This window comes from Abramis brama, assembly GCF_963993115.1.
Source record: "Abramis brama genome assembly, chromosome: 3".
NCBI classification, from domain to species: domain Eukaryota; kingdom Metazoa; phylum Chordata; class Actinopteri; order Cypriniformes; family Leuciscidae; genus Abramis; species Abramis brama.
In genome coordinates, this window is record NC_139965.1 from 38,736,802 (window position 1) to 38,759,123 (window position 22,322).

Below are 22,322 nucleotides of genomic sequence, written 5' to 3' on the forward strand. Positions count from 1 at the left end.
CTCGCCTCTTTTTTGTCACATTCAACTACATCACTTTTACTTTTGTTTCAGCGCATGAATACTATTGAATGAAGGAACCTGTGTTAGGCGGCTTACGCAAATGAATATAATAGTATAGTATAGGATCATTTTTTTTATTATTATTATTTGGTGTTGTGCCATTTACCGGAAATTAGTTTTTTCTGCGTGGGATGTCTGTATTAAATGACCTGCAAGTACAGTTTTTAATGTACTTTTTAAACATGAAGTACAGTACAAGTACACATTCAATACAATTAAGTAAACTTTTTCATCCACTAAAAGTGCTTTTTATTATTTACACACAGTAGTTACCATATTGTCTAATTACATTCTGTGTTTTGAATATACAGGGGGGGAAATCATCTGCTTTTCTGTTTCTGTAGGGCTTATTGTTTTAAATATGCTTTTTGAAATGTCTATAGCTCTTCTGACAAAAAGAGCAATTCAAACATACTCTACTTTGTATTTAGAGTATGTTCATAAAAACAGCTTTGTGGAAATCCACCATAAGCAAATTACAACTGACTGGCCATAAGGGGAATTAAACATCAATGGTACTTCTGGCTCGCCATGTGCTTAAATTGAGGCCACTCTCGCTCCAGGGTCTGATAGTCAGAGGAGGGCCTAACCGGTCCTACAGCAGGTGGTAAAAACGCCTAATGACTAAAAACAGCAGCTTCATCATTGTCCAGATTGTGTTGATTGTTGCATATCCATGCATAAAATTTGCCCCATTTTTGCTAAATCTACTTACGCTGCATTTTTTTCACACTATTTTGGGAGGTGCAAGACGGCAGCACAAAGAAAGATGGGGGAGGGTGGCACAGCACGCCGCAATAAGAGCCTATGCTAATCGGCTTTAATCCAAGACCAAGTTTAACCGAACAATGAAAGAAGGAAGTAGAGAGAGTAAGAGAGAGTGAAAAACGAGAGCCAGACCAAGTCATAAGTGAAAGGGTCAAAAGGCAGAGTCGTTTATGTCACAACATCAGCTTCCTCTGTCAGTTCCTCATCACTGCAGTAACAGAAATAGAATGATTGGAATGATTAAAAAAGTTGCTTCTAAAACCGTCCGAGATGTAAGACACCCAGGTTCAAGCGTCCTGACTTTTATTCCCATACTCCCCCTCCACGTTCTGTAAATGTGCGACTTGCACCTGTTAAATGATGCTTGATAATGGAGCTACTAGAAATGTGCTTCATGGGTTTTCATATTCCTCACAGGAAGCACCATGGCAAGGGGTGAATCAGTGCTAAAAATACAGTCCTGCTCTTCTATGAGTCATAGACCCCCTCCAGCAGGCATGCTCTCCAGCCAAACACAAAGGAAGCGCTGGGAGAAAGATGGAGGGAGAACGTGAAACAGACAAAGAGGGAGATGGAGAGCTGGGGGGTGGTCTTCAGAAAAATGGGATGTCATCCAAAAAAAATGACGTAATCTGCAATTGTTACCTCATTAGTCTTTGAATATTCTGGAAATATGGCCAATCATCCATCAAGCACTGTTGATGTGATGCTTGCTCAGCGAGAGAGGTCAGATTCATACCGCCAGTTCAGTTTCAACACCACAGGCCATTTCTGAAATATGCATAGCATATTCATGCAAGTTGGCAAAGGGATGTAGTGAATAATATTTCATTATGTTCTCATCACTACAGAACATTCAATACGTTACGTACATGATTTGCTAAACACGATCAGCTAAATTATGCAATAATGTCATTCACCCTTTTTTCCAATTCAATTAAAGTGGCCTCATTGTCATTTCTAATGATCTATTTGAACAACAAAATTATCATTATGACTATATTGAATTTTATTTTATTTAAATTTTTTCATTGAGTGAAAAACGAAAGACAACATGAATGGTGACATTCCACAGTTTAGTGCATGTTTGTGGAGGTAGTTATATATTAGGGGTGAGAATTGCCAGAGGCCCCACGATACGATATTATCACAATACTTAAGCCACGATACAATATTATTGTGATTTTAAACATTCTGCGATAAGATATTGTGATATATTGCAATTATTTTTTTTAGACAAAGGTGACAGTATTCAGTTATGAAATGTAAGTATGTGCTGAATCATATTTATATTGTTGTTATAGGAAAATACATACATTTGCCATTAACAGCGTTTTTATATGGTGCTGTGGAATTATTTTTATTGTGAAATAGTCTACACAAAAAACGTAAGACAGGTGAGCTCCCAGGTAAGGATGATGAAGGCTGTTTTAAGAGAGAGATGTGCTGTTTCTAAAATTACAGTCTGGAAGAAATATTTAAAATGATTATTTTTCCAACATTATAAGCACAGAACTTATTATGCACAATACTTGCAATCACAAGCTGAAATTCACTCCCTGAAAGCACCGATACTTGCCGCCCGTGTATCGATAAAATATCCCCACGTGAAATGTCGCGACACTATCCCCCTCTCCTATTTTATGTGCACATGAATTTACATATACACCTAAAAAAGAATACTGACAGGAAAGAAAGAAAGAAAGAAAGAAAGAAAGAAAGAAAGAAAGAAAGAAAGAAAGAAAGAAAGAAAGAAAGAAATTGAATATTTTACATCACATTTATAAATGGTCATCATTTAACCATTGTAAGATGAATATTACAGAGATGGATCACACAAAACAAGCCTACTGCACTCCAAGGTCAGGGTGCTTCATAGTCAACCCATCAAGGGTGTGAGGGTGGCATCTGTGCGGGGCGAATCTGACCCCTCACCTCATCCAGCACTCTGACTGTATCCAGCACAGAGTGACGCCCTTGAATCAGTTTGGCACTGAGCCAAAGGCAAAGTGACACTGGCCAGTTCAGAGAGTCTGCCGAGTGTCTCTGAGCGCCGGCCGCAGATCAGTCAACACAAGGATGTACAATCAAATCAAGGAACATGAAAAATGCAGATAATAGTTGTGTATAGCACATGTCACAACGATGCTTCTGTCATACGTTGTGTATTTGTGCATGTGTGCTGTGATGGTGGTGGTGGGGGTGACTGCCTTAACATGCAGACGGCCATCTGTTCCACTCAGGGCTGTGGCTGCAGCTGTGGGGGGCCTGAATAATCCCCAAACCCCCTCATCTGGTCAGCCGGTGACACAGTGGGGCAACATGACCTGCTTTCAGCCAGCTACCCAACCAAACATGCCTAATACCTCAACCAATGTAAATCACTGACCACGTTTTAATGCACTTCATCTTCAGAATAAGGTCCATATTTTGGTTTACATGGTTCACGGTTATTGTATGCATGTAATCAGCATATTCTGGATAATGTGCATTCTTTTCTTGCCATTCTCTATAGGAAAAACTGGATATGCTCACTCTTCGTTTAAGTAACTCACAAATTTGTATTCATGTTTCAATTCACAGAATTCCACAATTCATCTGTGTATGCGTGTTCATTTCTTCGAATGTTTGTTTTTTTGATAACTTGATGTTTCACATTGAAAGAAGCCACTTATGCTCACCAATAAATAAAATAAAAACAGTAGAACAAGTAATTTTGTGAAATATTACAATTTGAAAATAACTGTTTTATATATTACTATAATGGCAAGGCTGTGTTTTCAGCATCATTACTCTAGTCTTTAGTGTCACATAATCCTTCAGAAATCATTCAAATATGCTGATTTGATGCTCAAGAAACTATATATAAACTAATAACAACTGATTATCAATGTTGTAAACAGTTGTGCTGCTTAATATTTTTGTGGAAAACATGTTGTTGTTGTTTTTAGGATTCTGTGATGAACATCATAAATGTCTTTACTCTCACTTTTGATCAGTTTAATTTGAATATATCCCAGGCTAAACCAACCAGTCAATATTAGGAACTGTGCATTTTATTTGCTCTGCTTTACATGCTATTTTATCACTGCTATTCAATGACATTTCCAATCCATTAAACATATCAAATCAAAACACACACACACATATATAGTCAAACATTGCTGTAACCATAGTGACAGGGCTGAAAGCAAAGGAAGATGCCCACATGTAATGCACTGAAATAAAAGATTTTTCTTCTTCAGCATAGAGCATCCAGCAGAAAATAATATCTTTCATAAAGCACTCTGTGGCTAATGTAAGGAGAAAAATAATACTGGACTGCACAAGTGCAATATGGGTAATATAAAACCACGCAAAAAGCAATAATGCACTTCCATTCAAACACAGGCCAGAGATACGCATCCTTATGAAACTATATATCAGCAGCACTCACAACATACGATAAGAAACACTATGCACCAATGTGTCACAGGAATCAATTTTATAGGTTATTAATAAACAATTCAGGGTTTAATAAGTCAATTTGTCAAACGTTTAACAATAAAATAGCCCTGTAAAGACTTTTTTAGAGATCCATTTATCAATCACTGCTTGACTTCCAGCTCAAACTGAACTTAAAAAATGAACAGAGAAGAGGTACCAGATCTGCATTCAGTGTGAGGGCTAAAATCTGAGCAGAGAGCAGGCCCTGACCCCTCCTTGTGACGGTCTGCAGGGCTGTGTGATGCTGTTGCCATGCTGAACCAGGCAGCACTCGCCCAAGCCAGATGTGCTCAGCATGTGTGCCGCACCATCTCCACAGAGACACGTCTGGCAACAGTTGCCGTGCTGTAATGCAGTAATGCAGTAATTTAGTTGTGCTCTGGACTTGAGTCTCCTCAGTCCAGAGCACAACTAAATTAGAAGGAGACCAGTGCGCACATACTGTACACACAGACAGGAATTAGCTGGCAACCAAACTGTCTCTCTCTCTCTCTCTCAATGTGCCCGTGGCAGTAACTGTCATCATTGCAGTCAAAGTGAAAATAATGTCTGTTCACCCTCTCCCCACCTCCCTAATCTGATTATGCCACTTGATCAGAAGCCTGCGCAAAGGCTAAAAGCTGCGGAGGAACATGAGCGCATACGCAGACACGCACGAGCAGTCGCGGGGCCATCTGTGTGTGTTCTGCGGGGTGTGAGGGTCTTGACTTTGCGGAGAGATCACAACCTCAGTGTAGCCCGAGGTGATGAGCCGCTATCTCTTGTAGTTATGTTTTTAACATATTTTGAACAGACGCAGAATGACCAAGTTCCTTAATGCTTGTGTGTGTATTTTACAGTAACACGTGGGTGGATTTCCAATTACGCCAGGGATGGATTATTTCAGTTTCTAATAGGGGTAAATGAGACAAAAAAAGAGTCTCTGAACCGTATGCCCTGCCTGGTCTGATGTGCCAGGCAATATCAATAACAATGATTCATGTTGACACAGTTATCTAGTTAGCGAGACCTCTCATTGGCTCTGTCCGTGTCATATGGATATGAGGAGCTGGTCACATGATGTCATTTACAACACAAAGCTCATTCAGGCATGAGGAAAGTCGCTACAGGAGCAGGGCTACTTGAAATGGAAACGGATGAATGATTTCTTGTCAATTGCACAAATTAATGCAGGTCATTAACTTTCATCGCTCAAATAAAGAAAGTCTGGTGACATGTTACATTTACAGTGTGTTACACAACACACGTACTCTAAAGATTATTTTCAATAGCAGCAAAATGCATGAACTACCTTGTAAACAAGAACACTTTCAATGAAAAGTATGAAAGAATATTTTTTAAATATATATATATATATATATATATATATATATTTTTTTTTTTTAAAGAAGACGAAAAAAAAAGATTTTCTTATGAGCCGGTTCTTTTCAGTGAATCAAAAACATACAGTGCGACCAGTGTAGTCTGATTCCCAGAACAATCTGTTATGAGCAGTTTGTTTCAATGAATAGTTTGAAAAGGCCCAAACAGCCCAAAATGCTGGTCTGTATAATTCACAGCATTAGCTGAGAGAGAAATTATTTCATATGCAAGAATAGCAAAATGGACAGCATAACTGAAAAAACTTAATTGAGAGCCTATGAATCAGAACTGAATCAGGAAATGTAATAACCCAGTCCTAAATCTAATTTAAATAAAAATAAGTGGTACATGCTCATGACATTTCACATAAGAAATAAACATAAGATAGAATTTTATTAAACCAGTTACAGCAAGTATTTACTATGTTTGTAGCATGAAATTGCACAGACAGAATTACTATGAAATGCTCTGTATCGTGTGCATCTAAAAGCTTTGTGATCCCTCTCATGATAGATTGGCTGTGGAGGCAAACAAAGCTTTGCCATTAATTGAGTTTGACACCAATGTTCAGAAGAAAGCATGCTGGCTGCTTCTCCTGCAGTCATTTACTCTTTTCTTCATCATATCAACATACCTCAGCACGGATCATGTGCAAAGCATGCCTATAAACCCATTTACTAGCCACGTTCAAATTAGTAATAATGGTAGAAAATGGTTATGGTGTGTGAACTCTATGTTGGATGGATCCCTGTAGAGCAACAAACCTCATGCATTCCTCATGGAGAAACGGCTGAATATTTCATTACAACTATATTAACACATACTACATTGACAGGCAGAGAATTAATGAGGCAGTGCCACAGGCAAACTAATGAAAGCACTGAAAAATAACGTCCGTAACCTGCATTTGCTCAGAGAAACATTCAAAGAAAAGTGGGAGAGGAACGCTTATGATATAAATAACACTTCTTTCTCTCTGTCCCTCTCCCTGTGTTGTGTTGGTGTCAAAATAAGCAGCCTTTGTTCTGATTTCCCACTGATTTCTAAATTTAATCTCTGAAAACACTTTCTCCATTAATTTAGGTAATTCTAAAGCCACCTCAATAGCAATAATTTAATCATTTTTAAGGTTTAGTCTATTTAAAGGCAGACTCAGTTGTTTTAGGTTTATGTTGCACTGGCCAGTGCTGCTGTTGTCTTGAACTCAGTACTCATTACAGTTAGGGTTAAATAGGTAGTTCACCCAAAAATGAAAATTCCAAAATTGTTCCAAAGTTCCAAAGCCTCTGCTCTGATTTTCTTCCGTCTGTGGAACACAAAAGGAGATACTTGAAGAATGTTGTGGTACAAACAATATTGGATCCCACTTACTTAATGGATAAAAAACACTGAGATATTTTTCAAAATATCTACTTGGTAAACAGAAGAAAAAGAAGGCATACTGGTTTGGAATGACATGAGAGTGAGTAAATGATGAGAGAATTTTCATTTTAGGGTAAACAATCCCTTTAAAGCCTCGTCGACCCAACATCTACAAATTGGAGCGCTTTCCTTTTATATCTCATGTGAATGAACATCAAAATAAACATGCAAAATTATCACAGTCTCACAAAGTATGACTGTTTCTGAACACTTTAAAAAGGCAAGACTTTCAGGTCTTCTAGCTATTGTAGACTGAAGTACAGACAGACATAACCAAGAACCATTAAACTGTGTTCAGTTCTACAGGAACCCTTCGGGCATTCAAAAACTCCCATTGGTACACCAGATCCCGTCATTAGGTGTGAAATTATGAGCTAACAGATAATATCAGACAAGGTCCAAGCTCAAATTCGGCCTTGGAAAGGCATTATTCAGCACACATTAAGAGATGGGGGAGATCCTCATTCACATTCTAATAACTCAGAGAAGCTACAATCAATAGCTGGACCCTCAAGGCAAGGCTGAGGAAACATGCAGCATAGCCGTCCAGAAAACATACGTATAAAATTGCACACAGCCTCCCCCGGTTTCCATAGAAACCCTCAACTTGCCTTAGACGGGAAAAAAGATGTGTGTAGCTATTATTCTATTGCTGGGGTTGGGCGGCACAGGCAGTGATTGGTTGAAAATGAGTAGTACTGCCACACTATTAATACTCTGTGAAATTGTACTCAGTGATTTGCAAATAGCTAGTCTCTAAGCATGGTGTACATACACTCATTCCCTCAAACCCTGTTCATTTTCACCTGTACATTCTCTCCTCTAATTTACTCTATAAGTAAAAGAAAGATAATGCCTTTCAGTTGCGAATAAAGGGGCCACCAAGCATCAGCAACCACCTGACTAATGACACGGCTTGACCAAACCCCACCATCTGGACAGGATATTCAGCCCTTCTGGGTTCTTTACCAATCAATCATGCGTGCAAAACAACATGACACCATTTCATTCATACAGTACTGGCACAATGGCACAAACACCCAAAGAATATAATACATGAATAAATTTGTATTGTAACGCTGTCTTATAATTTCTATTTTCAGTGTGCTCTGTGCTTAAATTGCTTGTTTAGCCTTCAGTCATCTGTAACTATGTGAGACTGACATGTTCATGCTTGAGTATCTTTTTTGTGGTAAAACAAATCAGTCAATTGTTTGTTTTTGTTTTTTGAAGGAATATTTCACCTAAAAATTAATTCTGTCATTGTTTACTCACCCTTACGTCTTTGCAAACTTGATTCACTTTCTTTCTTCTGTGGAATATGAAAGGTAAACTTCTGAAGAATATCCTGGACACTCTGTATATACTTAGATGAATGAGGACTGGGACTGTCAGGCTCCAAAAAGCAGCATACAAATTGTCCATATGACTTGTGCATTATTTCCAAGTTCTCTACAGTAGGTTTATGTGAGAGACAGATGGAAATCAAATTGATATTTTGCTCGAAATCATTATTCACTGAAAGTAGGGTTGTCTGTTTCATAAAGAAATCATTCTTGAGAGCTGGATCTTTTTAATGAACCAGAGAACCAGTTCAACAAAATGTTCACAAATTCACATACTGATCTGGTTCAGGTGTTTAACTCACTGACTCAATCCAATCGCAACTGTTAACAGCTCACAGGAGTGGAAGATCTGTTCATCACATAAAGCTATCATATGGCTTGGAGTTTAGCACACACATTGTATTGACCACTTTTATGATACTTGTGCTTTTGCTTTCAAATTTAAAGGGATAGTTCGAGCAAAAATGAAAATTCTGTCATCAACATCAATCAACGCACATTCATAGAGCGCTTTAAATGTGGTAAACAGAAGATCAAATGTGCTTGTTTGACTCGCAAGAACGAATGAGGTTTGTTCATTCACATTGTATGTGCATTGATTAAAGTTTATATGGAAATAAAAGCCTAAATTAAATCTGTTCATCCTACAAAGTAAGCATTTCTCTTCATAAGACTTGGATTAAACCACTTGATTTACATGGATTATACTTCTATGATCTCTTCATGGCATTTTTTTAGCTTCAAAGTTACAGAAACAGGGACAGAATTCAGTGAGTAAATAATGACAATTTTAATTTTTGGGTGAACTAACACTTTCTAACTTCAAGAAAAGGTTACCAGGGATAGTAAATTATGATAGATTTGTAATTTTTAGGGTTATTTTTTTACTCTCCCTCTCAAACACTTATGCTTATCTCTCCCCGACTTTCAAGTTCTCTACCATCTATTCCACTCAAACTCTCTCTTTTCCTCTCCCTCCACATTTATTTCTGTAACTTTCACTTATTTAACCCCTTCTCCCTCCCTCTCTCTCACTGTCCATGTATCAGTGTATTCCCATTAATCTGTGCTTGCAGTCTCCGTTTTGGCTTGAACTTCCAGATAGGCACCAAAGCACTTTACACAGGCTACAGGCTAAATGTCTCTCCTAATCAAGCCCAGAATTAGTCCATCTGTTGAGCAGTTGCCCACTGTTTGGACTCCTGTGTCACTGCAGATGTACTTGTAGCATTTCATGATACGTATATACACAACAGTGTACAGTAAGATTGCTATTTCTGCAATTATTGCTCTTGGCTGTGCCATTTCTGATTAGATGCTTCTCTACATGGCAAGTCGCAAATCAAGTCACGTCAGAACTGTTCAAGTCAGTCCTGTGACTCCAACCTTGGGATTGCCAATACCCTCCAGCTAAAACCTCCAAATGTTGTGTAAAGAGCAGATACCACCCATAGCATTCATGGCAAGAAAGCAAAGCTAAAAGACGGTGCTGAATGGGATGGTGTGATGGCGATAGAGAGAGGAACATGGTAGGGACAACACCAGGAGTTAAGGGTCTCTGCTGTGTTTCTCTGATAAAAGGCTTCACAGCTGCATCAGACACTAGGGAGCAATTTTCTGCAATGGGAAAGGGGGAGGGGACCACCAAAACTACACAATGCAATGTATAGCACCACACCACAGATAATATGTGCAGCACAAATGACACTTTTGTCTGGACAAATCACCAACAAAACAGAAGGGAAACTAGCTTTTGAGACATTTAGAGACCATAAACATACTATAAATAGTTATTAATCCCATTCAATCAAAATGTTATTCCATTTATGTTGGCTTTGAGGTCATAAGCTAGTGCACTCCTAAACAATGACAAACTTCTCTTTTAGCACATGTACACAATTATATTACGCACAATTAAATTAGTCTTTCTATTCTGGTAAACGGACCAAAATATACTGATGACTCATCCTGCAACGCACAGATTTTTCTGCCCAATCAAATGCTCTCTTGAATGTGAATACCCCTCCCTCTTATACCACCTGCCACAGATTATCAACTAGCAAATTCAAAAGGAAACACGTCATGAAGAACAAAATAGTGCTTTTCATTCAATTTCGTTATGTTGAAATATATTGGAAATAGTGGTTAACCTACGAGGTTTTTCTTGAAATTTTTGTGACTTTTTGCTTTGTATGTGCTTTCCGTAAATCATTCCGTACGTCATTTTTATCCTATTGTTTACTATATTTATGTGCTTGGTTGGTGTGGGTTTTAGTTCTGTGGGCTGTAAAGACCTTTGAAATAACTGAAATCATTTGGCGAAGTGATATGGAACTGTAATAAGGCCAAGACCTGCCTGGAACTACTTTACCAGTGCATTTCCCTGAAAATAATTGCACACCTTAGAACGTTAGTCAACCAATCAGATTCAAGCATTCAACAGCCCCATCGTATAAAATATAATACTGTACAACAACACTTTTAGTGCACCGAATTTGATGTTTCTCACAATGAAAAATGTTTAGCACAAAACACTGGCAGGGAAAGCATGGATGGAATCTCTTTAAAATGTCCCTTAGGCTCAAGAGAGAGGATTCATTGCAAGGAAAATTAATGATGAGTGACAAGAATGAGCAATAAACCACAACTAAATATAAATATATTTATATAATTGCTAGTCAACAAGGAACAAAATGTTGGCAGTTCATTCCAGCCTTAAATGAGAAATACTCTAATCTCATGTATAAGAGCCCATCAGTGGAATCAGCTCTGCTCTACCAATCATTCCAGCGCACATTCCTTCAACAGTTTTCTGTAGGATTAATTTCTTGCGTATGACGTAAAAGCTTCGTATTCCTCTATAGATTCATCTGTGCACATCTTACAGTGTTAATAGCAGAGACTGAATGTAATCTACATAAATCAAGGGTGGGAAAGAGGGGCTTCAAGGACTGATGCTGTCTGCCTCTGATCTCTGGAAAGATGGAAAGCATGGCCATTGTAAGAAAAGGCTTGTGGGAAGGGGGCGCAGCCATGACAACCAACCACTGCTATCTGGCACTTAGTAAATGAGAGCCAACTGAAGGCTGGAATATGTCTGGGAGACTGCAACCCCCTCAGACAGAAACACACTGACAAATTGTTCACAAAGTCAGCCCAGCAAGACAGTCAACAGCTGACATTTCAAACAGGCTTTTCAGGCTAAAAACAAAACATTCTTTGTGGTGACGAAGAGTTTCCTAAAGTGTGATTTGATCTCCCTCCCTCCTAACTATATTATCTTAACTTCTCTCCCTTAGTCAAGGAAACTAACTGGATAATACGGCTCCATTTTTTATATTGCAAGCCATTGTATGTAAAGTGATAGTTCACCCAAAAATTATTACGCACATTCTCATTGTTCCAAACCTGTACATATGTCTTTCTTCTCCGGTACACACAAAAAAGATGTCTCAGTATTGTTTTTTGGTCCATACTTTGAAAGTCAGTGGGGACCAATGGTGTTTTGGAGCCCAGTGATCATCATTGTATAAACATTCTTCAATATATCTTCTATTGAGTTCTGCATAAGAAAGAAGATCATACAAGTTTGAAACGACATGAGGGTGAGTAAATGATGACAGATTATTGATTTAAATATTTCAAAACAATATGCATCATTTGCCAATTCTAAATTCCATAATATATGACCAAGGCTTAAAATGAAGCAAAATGTCTCTCATACCAAGTAAGCCATTCATAGTTTGAGTTCTTTCGAAAACAAAAAAGTTTGAGCATTCCAACCAGAAACATATGACTAAACCAAAAGCATTAGTTTAGGGTGGCACTATCTGTTTGTCAGAACGATATTATTTCAACACTTCTGTTTGGTGCCGTTATTGGCACTGACTTCACCTTTACTCATAAACGCATAACTTGGGTCTTTATCGACCTGGGACGTCATTCACTACCCCACCCATGATTGGCAAAACATTCAACAATTTAAGCGTTAAAGTGTCATTGTATAGGCCTAGTGCTAATACTGCGTCTTTCTAAAATACATTCTGGCAAAGAGAAGCAATGGCATCCCTTACATGAAATCAACCCTTCGTGCACTGCAGCAAAATGACCATACTTTATGTGGTTCTGCCCGCAGCTCTTCATATCCGCCTTGCACCAGTTACAGACACTCACTGGCCCTGAGGTAGTGTGTATATATAGCTTGATTATCTCCATGTCCATGCTGGAAAAGCGGTGGAGGCCTGGGGCTCTGCATGGAGCCTGCCCGTACACGCCGTCTAACCCTGACCCAGCAAGAGGGCACTGTTTCTGCCCGTGACAGTGTTCGTGATTCAAGTACTTCGCCGCTTCATTAACGGGCTTCCTTTGGGACACCCTGACAGAGTGAAGGAAGGAGAAGAGGAGGGAATAAGTAGAGAAGAGGGGATACGAATAGAACGAATTGGCAGAAAAAACATACACAGTAACTGCACGAGTCTCACAAAGCAGTGTAACAATATATTGAAATACAAAAATTCAACAATATAGTGGATAGCAACAATGTATTGTGTATAGTTCACCCAAAATGAAAGTTTAGACAGTAAAATACAATATTTAAAACATTTTAAATGCATGTAGTCAGGGACAGAGTGCAAGCATGTGTGTCTCTAACATAATTCTGTATTTTTAGCTAAGCAGAATCATGAATATTTCTATTCTGGTGTCACCATTGCCCTGTGCATGGGAGAGAAGGACCAAGTCCAAGCCTATTCAAGTCCATTCAAGATGTAATCCTAAATTTAGCATTTAGCACTTTTGTTTATCATATGTCTTAGAAATAATACCATTTTAACTCTTAGTTTAAAGTATTGTGAGAGTATTGTACTGTGAGATCAGTATAGTTGTATCGAACCAAATCGTGACATGAATGTATGGTTACACCCCTAGAAAGTATTGTAACGTTATTGTTTTTTGGTAACCACTACCACGTTCCAATCCATCTCAGCCGGTGATCTCCTGTAATCTTCCTCTGCCTACTTTCAACTGACTCGAGCAGCGAGGACGCTATATGCGATGGCTGAAGCATCACAAAGAAACAGAGAAGGCAAAAATACAGGCACGTACATCCGTTTTGATTTGGGGAGGTGAAGGAGGGGGGTAAATTAAACTAGAGCGTCCTTTTTACTGTTTCCCATGGGGGTCCCGCTTTAGCTCTGAGAACTCTCTCTCCCTCATCCCCAAACCCACCCCCTTCCCATCTTTCCCCACCCCTCCCCCAAGCTCCTCTTTCTATGCGTGAGCCTCTCTCGTGACATATGGGCTCTCCTCTGCAGCGGCAGCACTGAGAAGCGGCGTTCATTGTGCAGCATTCTCTCAGCAGCCATGCCAACGGCAGCAGAACAAGCAGGAATACCCTCCGCTCTTCTCTAACCACGGGCTACACAAGGATTTATTTTAAGAAACGGAGCCAATAGTTTAATTGCAGACAAAACGTCCTATTCTTAAATGAACAGTGTGAGACATCTCTCTATTAAACAACAAGCAATGCATGTATTTACAGTAATTACTCCATATAGACATATTGCCATATAGACAGGTTGCATTTTGCAACTTATTATTGTCCGGTCAAATGAGAAATGTGACTATAATTCTGCTGAAGTCTTGTTAAAGAGATAGATCACAAAAAAAGAAAATCGGCCTGCCCTAACTTTCTGTTTTAATGGGAAATGTTGTCACAGGTAAATAAACTGCACTCATCAAGTCATTTAACGGGGTATTAAATGGATTGTTCACTCAAAAATTTTAATTCTGTCATAATTTACTAACTCTCATTGTGTTGTTCCACATCTATGGCTTTTTTTCCTTTGCAGAGCACAAAAGATATTTTGAAGAACGTTGGTAACCCAACTGTTTTGGTGACCATTGACTCCAATTGTATGGGGGGGACACTGACACATTTCTGAAAATGTTATGTTCAGCAGGAGAAAGAAAAGCATTGAGATATGGAATGACATGAGGCTGAGTAAATGACGACAGGATTTTCATTTTTGAGTGAACTATCCCTTTAATACCCCATTAAATGGCTTGATGAATGCAATTTATTTTCCTGTGACAACATTTTTGCTATTGAAATTTTTGAATAGCAAATAGCTTTTAGTTCATATAACAGCTATGGACCATGATCTGTTAATTGCTGTTGCTAGGCAGACGTAGGTGATCATTTAGATTCTTATTGGGACAAAAATTTAGACACGTCCACGAGTGCAAGATGAGTCATGAATATTTTTCCCATTTTCCCAGAAGAGAAAAGTTGCATCCAAATATCAGTCAGAGTATATACTAAATTCTATAGAGAACGTAGTCCTCGGCAGTTGATGAAGTGCGTTCTTTAAGTATGCATGTCTTTATATGAATACATTCCTAGACATTATACTACACCCACCATGTTGGCACTGTCCTTGGCTTGGACCTGTGTTTTATTTGACTTCTGACGTACTAACAGCAACGACAAAAATATTTTACTTTGATGTTAAGTACAATTTAACCACAAGTAACAACTTTCCTGGTATAATCACTTATAGGCTACTGTACTTGAAAAGATCCATCTGCCTCACAGTTATCATAATTTTGAAATCTGACAACTACTCAACTACCTCGGACTTAGCAAAGTGTCAGCACTAACTGCTCAGCGGATACACATCATACACGTATAATTTACCTATTGTTTCATAAATAATGTATATTCAGACATCATACTCATTCGATCGGGTGTAATGCTTTACTTTTTGCATATAGTATATTTGAACACAGGAAGAAACTGCAAATTTTAGATGTGTACATTTGTTGAAAGTGAAATTTAACATGAAATGTTTAGAACATTATATAAATTGCTTCAAAGCAGACACAGACTAAAGGCCACAACAATGCAATTATGATTCCAAGAGGAATAATAATAAAAACCAAGTGCTACATTTTTTAAGCTGTCAAATCATCTATATGTGACCCTGGACCACAAAAGGTCCCATATTATCACATGGGTCAATTTTCTGAAATAAAGTTGTACATTTATCTTCGCGATTGTGCTGCATTCACTCACACAAATAAATGTTTTATATATTTACAGTAGGACATTTACAAAATATCTTCATGGAACATGATCTGTACTTCATAGCCTAATGATTTTTGGCATAAAAGAAAAATCGATAATTTTGACCCATATGATGTATTGTTGGCTATTGCCACAAATATACCCGTGCGACTTGTGACTGGTTTTGTGGTCCAGGGTCACATATGCCAATGTAAGATTGCAGCCTTACTGGTTACTCTTAACAGGAAACATGATTGAGAACATGAAGACCTGACGATCATCAACTCTGGCCTCCATGTTCTTCAAAATACAGTCAATCTGATACTCTAACAGTTGCAGTTCATGTGTTGCATAACAGCTGCAGGCCCCTGACTTGGATACGTCTGGCCATGGATATCGACTCAATAACTGTTCTCCACCAAAGCCACACTGGCCAGTGGCCACAGAGCATTGAGCACAAAAAAAATATGCCCCCAGATCAATAATTCGTCCTCCTCACTCCCATGTCATGCAGCCATTCTCAGCAATAAACTGACATGAACATAAGAATAACCTTTTTGTCATTCAATGTGTGGTCATATAAACCTAGGCTATATGATTATGGTATTGATTAGCACAACAGCTCAAATCAGCAAGCAGGCTCTCAGTGGCCTGTGGCAGAACTAAAGCAAGACTAGTTTCCCTTATAGCCAGTCTCAAACTTCAGCACTATATTTCAGCACCACCGGACTGCAGAGGAAATTAGGTTGAACACATGGTGCACTACGGATGCACCAAAACTGTCCCATCAGCATCAGCAGCAGCAGCATAAGAGGGCCACCTGTACCCTGATGTCAAACATTCAATTCTAGCTCTTGTACGAGGCAAATGGATTCGGCAGTGGGACCTGCAAGTGCAACCACATCCCGTTGTCTGACAAATCGGGATTAACGGCATTAGGCAGAAGCAAAGCGAGCCGCAAAGCCAAACTGTCATTTGCGAAGACCAAGTTCCTTTTCTAGTAAGATAATGCAAACGTTTTCCAACTTGTTCCACCCAACAACAACAAAAAACAGCAACAATTTTTTTTTTTTTTTTTTTGCAACTAATAAGATCTCACCAGATGGTCAGAAAAGTAGGCAAAGGTCCTTAATCTGCGGAAAACCTCTCTACACAATGACATGTCAGCACAAGCAAACACACACACACACGCGCATCATATTTAGTCATCGTATTGAGCAGCGCGTGTCATCATCCCAGATCTCAAGCACACAAAAGGACAAACCTGTCTGTCCTTTGCCAAGCGTCTTTTCCAGGCGATACGGTCCCACGTAATTCGCATGTTGGGAGCTGTTGTCTTTTCCCGTCGATGACATTTTGCTTTACACGGACGAAGTTGCGATGCCGACAAATTGCTGCTGTTCGGCAATGAAGTATTTCTTCAGTACCGCAGTTATTTCCCCGCCCAGCTCTTGCTCCAGACGCTGCTTGAGGATCGGTGTTGCTGCTGCTCTCCTCCGCGTCTCCCTCTTTCTCTTTCTCTCTCTCTCTCTCTGCTGCCGAGCGCTCGGATAATCTCACAGCAGCGCGCGCGCCCGTGTGCTGCTCAGCCTGCGCCTGCTGCGTGTGTGCGCGCATTACACACATTTCTCATCATAGATGATGAAGAGCGCGGACGGATGCCGTGTTTGAATAATCAATGTCCCAGTACTGCACCATATGAGGCATTATCAGTTGAAAGCCCCTTGTTTTTGATGGATGCACTGTACTAATAGTTATGTTAAAAAATTAGAGACATAAAATGGTTAGTAGATTTATTTTATAATTAATTATAGACTATAGCCTACATAAAATTTAGAATGTTCGGAATATTCCACGAAAACGGTGCACGTTGCTGGGAAGAATTAGAGGCATGACGAATCCTGTGTTGTGAGATATCAGATGTATTCGATACTATTAGCTAGAAGAAAATTGACCTCGAATACTGGTCACATGTCCCATCCTCCACCTCTGGTTCAGAGGTCAGAGCTCAGAGGTCTTGACCTTCTAGACTGTATTTAGCAATTAAAAATTATACAACAATCAAAAATTTTGAGATAATCTTTTGAATTAGTATAAGCAATAGTAAACATAAGAAAAAGACTTAACTCGTAGGCTACCAGATTTATCTCCACATTTTACATGCATGCGACCCTGTTGTCCCCATTACAAAAACTAAATAAATAAATAATTAAACATAATTTGGACCCTTTTCGACAGCATGGGGGAAGTAAATAACCTCATTGCATTTTATTAGTGTTCATTCAATTGATTTTGTCTATTTTAATGTCTATTTAATGTTTACTGCTAGAAAATCACATAAATCAGGATTTTAAAATATCATATAAATCTCACCTCGACACCTGATGATCAGAGGTTCTGAATGGCAAGCAGTTCCTTTCACTCAACATTTGTTTTTATTTATTAAGGGTTTGTCTTTTTTATTGTTTTTTTGTTTTGTTTTTGTTTTTACAGCTAATTCATATACCTTTTTTGCATTCTCTGCTAATTGCCATTTTGCCATACGTTTGAAATCACTACCACAATACTTGGAAAAAAATAAAATAAAATAAAAACCCAGGTATTTTACAACTAAAACTGCATGTTTTTGCTTTGACCTAGTCACGTGGCTCAGCTTCTCTTTGAGAATCTGGTGCCGCTGAGATTTTGGCCTTGTTTCAATATATTCCCAGGTAACTTTCTTCAGAGCTTCTTAAAGACTTTGAAGTCACTCAGAACATCTGGCCAGGTTGTGTCTTGTCATCTCATCCTCTCACCCTCCCTTTCGCTGTCCTTTCCCTTTTAACTTTCTTGTTGAGAGTGTGACATGTAAACAAATCTCAGTCTCTCTCTCTCTCTCTCTCTCTCTCTCTCTCTCTCTCTCTCTCTCTCTCTCTCTCTGTAAAAACAAGAGCTATGCAGAACATTGGGTTATTTTCTTTAGCTATTCCAAAACATCATGTCACTTAAATATAAATTCATGATTCTTTTAGTGATTTTTACTGCAGTAAATCTCTGCAGTCTGAGGCTAGTAGAAGAGGACACTCTGATCTGATTAAATCAGAGGTCAAATGCTGTGACCATCTGCCTTTATTTTTATCAGAAGCTGAAGATGTAGTGAAAAGGCAGATGAGGCTGACCTTTAAACATCTCTGTAACACATAGACAGACACTTATGAATGACAGGTCGTTGGTATAGCAGGTTGACCTGTAGAGCCCATAACAACAGAGGTTTTACAAGCAGAAATCCTCATTAATTAATTGCATCCCCTTCCCCCATTTCATTTAAGTCATTGTCTAAGCTGTAAAAGCCATAACCTGACAGCTAAATCAATCCACATTATCTTTTGTCATTTAGCAATGGCCCACAAAATAGGACAATCTGTTCACGGTAAAACATTACATAAGCTACTCCACTTCTGTGCAATCAGATAATTCTCAAGTCCATGTTGAAAATATTCTTTATAAAAAAGTTTTAGTTTGTTTTAAAGGGAGATATAGAAATGGACAGGGTTGGCAGGTCTCTGTTCTCAGTCTGAAATGAAGATTGCACATGCTCAGTGCTCAAAGAAAATCTAATGTTTAAAGACTGGAAGAGATGTGTACACTAAAGGTCCATCTCTGTGAATAATGAGTTGAAGTTTGATTAGTTTGGCTCTTTTTCTAATAGAATTTAAAGCAGTTTGGGGGAAAGGGGCTATATCAAGAGCTTTTATGTTTTGAACTATGAAATATTACGTGATACAAATTCATCATAACTTTTAGAGGTTTAATCTCCTATATAAACAATATGACTTCAGACGCAAAAGCCTAACGTTTTTCTTTAATATTAACATTTTTATCAGGCTCCTATGTATAGGTTTACCTAAGTACTGACATCTCTGAATGGGCTGAGACTGGGATTTAGTGAGTTTGAAGTGAAAGTATTTGATGTACATATACTAAGTGCGGAGAGCATTCACTCTCATTCACAATTATTATCTCATTTTTGACATAGGTGGCTTTTAGAGGCATTTGCATCGGAGGTCTTCATATATTGTGTCGAATCTAATAGCTAATGACATCATTCTACACTGCAGACTATTGAGTTCTAACCTAAATTTATACCATAATTTATTTAATTACCATGAAACTAAATAAAACTTAATGTTAATAGAAGTGAATCTAAGCACTTGCTGAATTATAATGTGCCTCTTAAGAACAGATGGGTGTCCTTCAGCATAATTTGTGGTTGTTTGTTAATTAATGTAAATAAAAATCCATTTAGAGGCACATGGATGTCTCCTTTCTCATCATATTTGAATGGAATTATTGACCTTTGCATTCTGCATTTCATATTCACTCACTCAACCAAATGAGAGATATTAGGAAGAATATTTGGAATAATGTTCTTCAGTTGTTGACATTATTTATAAGTGTTGGTTAATGTAGGCTCTGCATGTTTTATACTGCCCATGAGCAAGGGCCATTAATGATAAATTAGCTCTGTATGAAAAAAAGAAGTGATAAATTAAGAAAGTGAAACAGAAAAAAACGTTTTAGAAGTTTTAGTTTATTAAAAAATGTACAATGTGAAAATGTAATTATTAATATTTTATATAAAATATATATTTTTAAAACATGATGGACTCTAAAACTGCAAGAAAATCAAAGCCAAAAATCTGAACAAGCTGTGTTTCAAATTTTAGGTTGATATCTCAAAAAATGAGCTTTCATTAAGATTTTGTTTGGGCGCAGTACCAAACGTTTTCACACATTATGTGGTTTGAGTGATCTGAACCATATATTTCCACAATTTTCATACAATTTATGAAGTAGACATCATATTCAGAAGTAGTATTTGGAAGTTTGGCAGATTTTGATATGAATTCAACCTCTAATAAACATAAAAATAACACATATGTGCGTTATAGCTCGCTGCCACATCACAAATGGTGAATCTATAATTTTTTTCTTTATATTTAAAACATTTTCAGACCTTTTTTTCTGAAAAATGCAAATTGCCATTTTCTATTTCAAAATAAAGGTCTGAAAATGTTCTTGTTGCAAATTGATAAATTACGGCTCTTCTTTAATTTTGAAAAGCAGTCACCAAATATGAAAAAAAAGAGATTGTAAGCTTTCAAATGATATATATTTTGTCTGTTTTAATTGCTGTGGGCCCACCGGTGGGCAAGTGACACTTAAGAAAAATCAGATTGATTGAGTAACTTAAGTGGATTTGCAAACGTTGTTTGGATTTTCAGCTGGTTTTGATGATTCTTCATTGCAAGACCAAGCAAGGCTGTGAAGTTTGCGACACTGCTGCAATGCCCTCTTCAGGACATCTCTGAAACACTCAGGACACTCAGAACTGCAATCTGCACTCATGAATAATGTTTTTTTTTAATCTGATGCTGAGCATTAGAGGACAGAAGGAACACTAGCCAATACTGTTATTACATTTTTGTTACATTTAGCCACACAACAATAAAGAAATATAATGTTGCAAAAAAAAAAGACATTTTTGAAATAGTACATGCATTGTTGTTTATATTTCCCAGAGAATATTATGTGACTCACCAGTGTTGCAGATTCTGATCAGAATTAAAGGTAGTAAAGCAAAACATAAAGTTAGATGTGCAGTATTTGTAGACACTGGAAGATATGTGGAATTCAGTTCTTTAGTATGCAAAAGCTATAAACAAAAACCTCTTTCCAAAATATATTTCCATGCAATGTACAAAAGACCAATTTGTGAGAATAATTGAATGCATTATCATATAAAAACAACACGTTTCCAAAGTTAAATAATTTATACTAAAACCGAAGCAAATTATTAAAAGATGATCTGAAAAATATTTATGCATCTTCTACAAGTTTTTCGAAAATCAGAATGAAAAACTAAACCGTAACAATAATACATTAATTTAATGTTTTAAAATGTGTTATTTCAATCAAAACCTATATAGGCAGGGTACAGGCTATTTGTTCCAGAAACATTTTTTGTTATGCTGGTTTAAAGTCTCTTCACATCCTAATAGCAATCAGTTAAGTGGTCTAAGTTATTCTCAGATATGTTATATATATTCTGTGGAAGGCATAGGACCATAAAATGTTCATCCAATCATTGCATTCATCTTACCTGCCTGCCTGTCACTGTATATATTTTCATACCTCAGTGCACCCTTTTCAAGCAGACATCACACTTCATCAGTGCGTTTCATGCTATGCAGAGTTAGACAGACGTCAGTCACCGAGCACCGCAACTCTCTTTTACAGTTCCTCCTGAACCAAAACAATGAGCTTATGCTGCGTTCATGCCATAACTACTGTAATTTAGAAGAGATGTAAACCCATGACATTATACTCTGAGCGGTTTGTGTTGTGACTGGCAACTTTCAATGGCAACATTATCACTGCCAAATCTGCAGCAGTCAGGTGATAGGCCTAGTTAATGTGTTTATGTTCATTATTATTGTAATATTATGTGCTTTGTGACATGAGGTAGTTTAACGCCATCTCTCGTGATGCTCTGCAAACTCTGCTGTGCACGTTCATGTTTTGAAGAAGGCGTTCTGAAGGGAGGGTGGGATCTCATGCTTTCAAAGCTAACTTGCTATTGCTAGGCGCTCAGAAAATTGCTTACCCTTCCTTTAAGTTAGCACATTAACTTTGACAGCCCAAACATTCATTTTCTTCTTCTTCTTCTTCTTCTTCTTAATTTTTTTCCTGTATATTTAAATATTCATGACCTTGCATTCTGCTTACCTTTCCTATCTGCACTCTAGACTGCTTCACTTTGCGGGTGGGAA

The 22,322-nt window shown here is 37.9% G+C and overlaps 1 protein-coding gene across 11 annotated transcripts in view; it reads right to left on the minus strand.

Moving 5' to 3' along the window:
* Window positions 1–17,044, minus strand: part of brsk2b (BR serine/threonine kinase 2b) — a 128,210-nt gene extending 111,166 nt beyond the window's left edge. For all 11 annotated transcript variants that reach the window (XM_084108495.1, XM_084108503.1, XM_084108500.1 and 8 more), the window contains exon 1: window positions 16,775–17,044. In XM_084108495.1, the coding sequence (XP_083964621.1) occupies window positions 16,775–16,865 (91 nt within the window). In that variant the 5' untranslated portion in view covers window positions 16,866–17,044. The remainder of the gene's footprint in view (window positions 1–16,774) is intronic.
* Window positions 17,045–22,322: the final 5,278 nt, after the last annotated feature.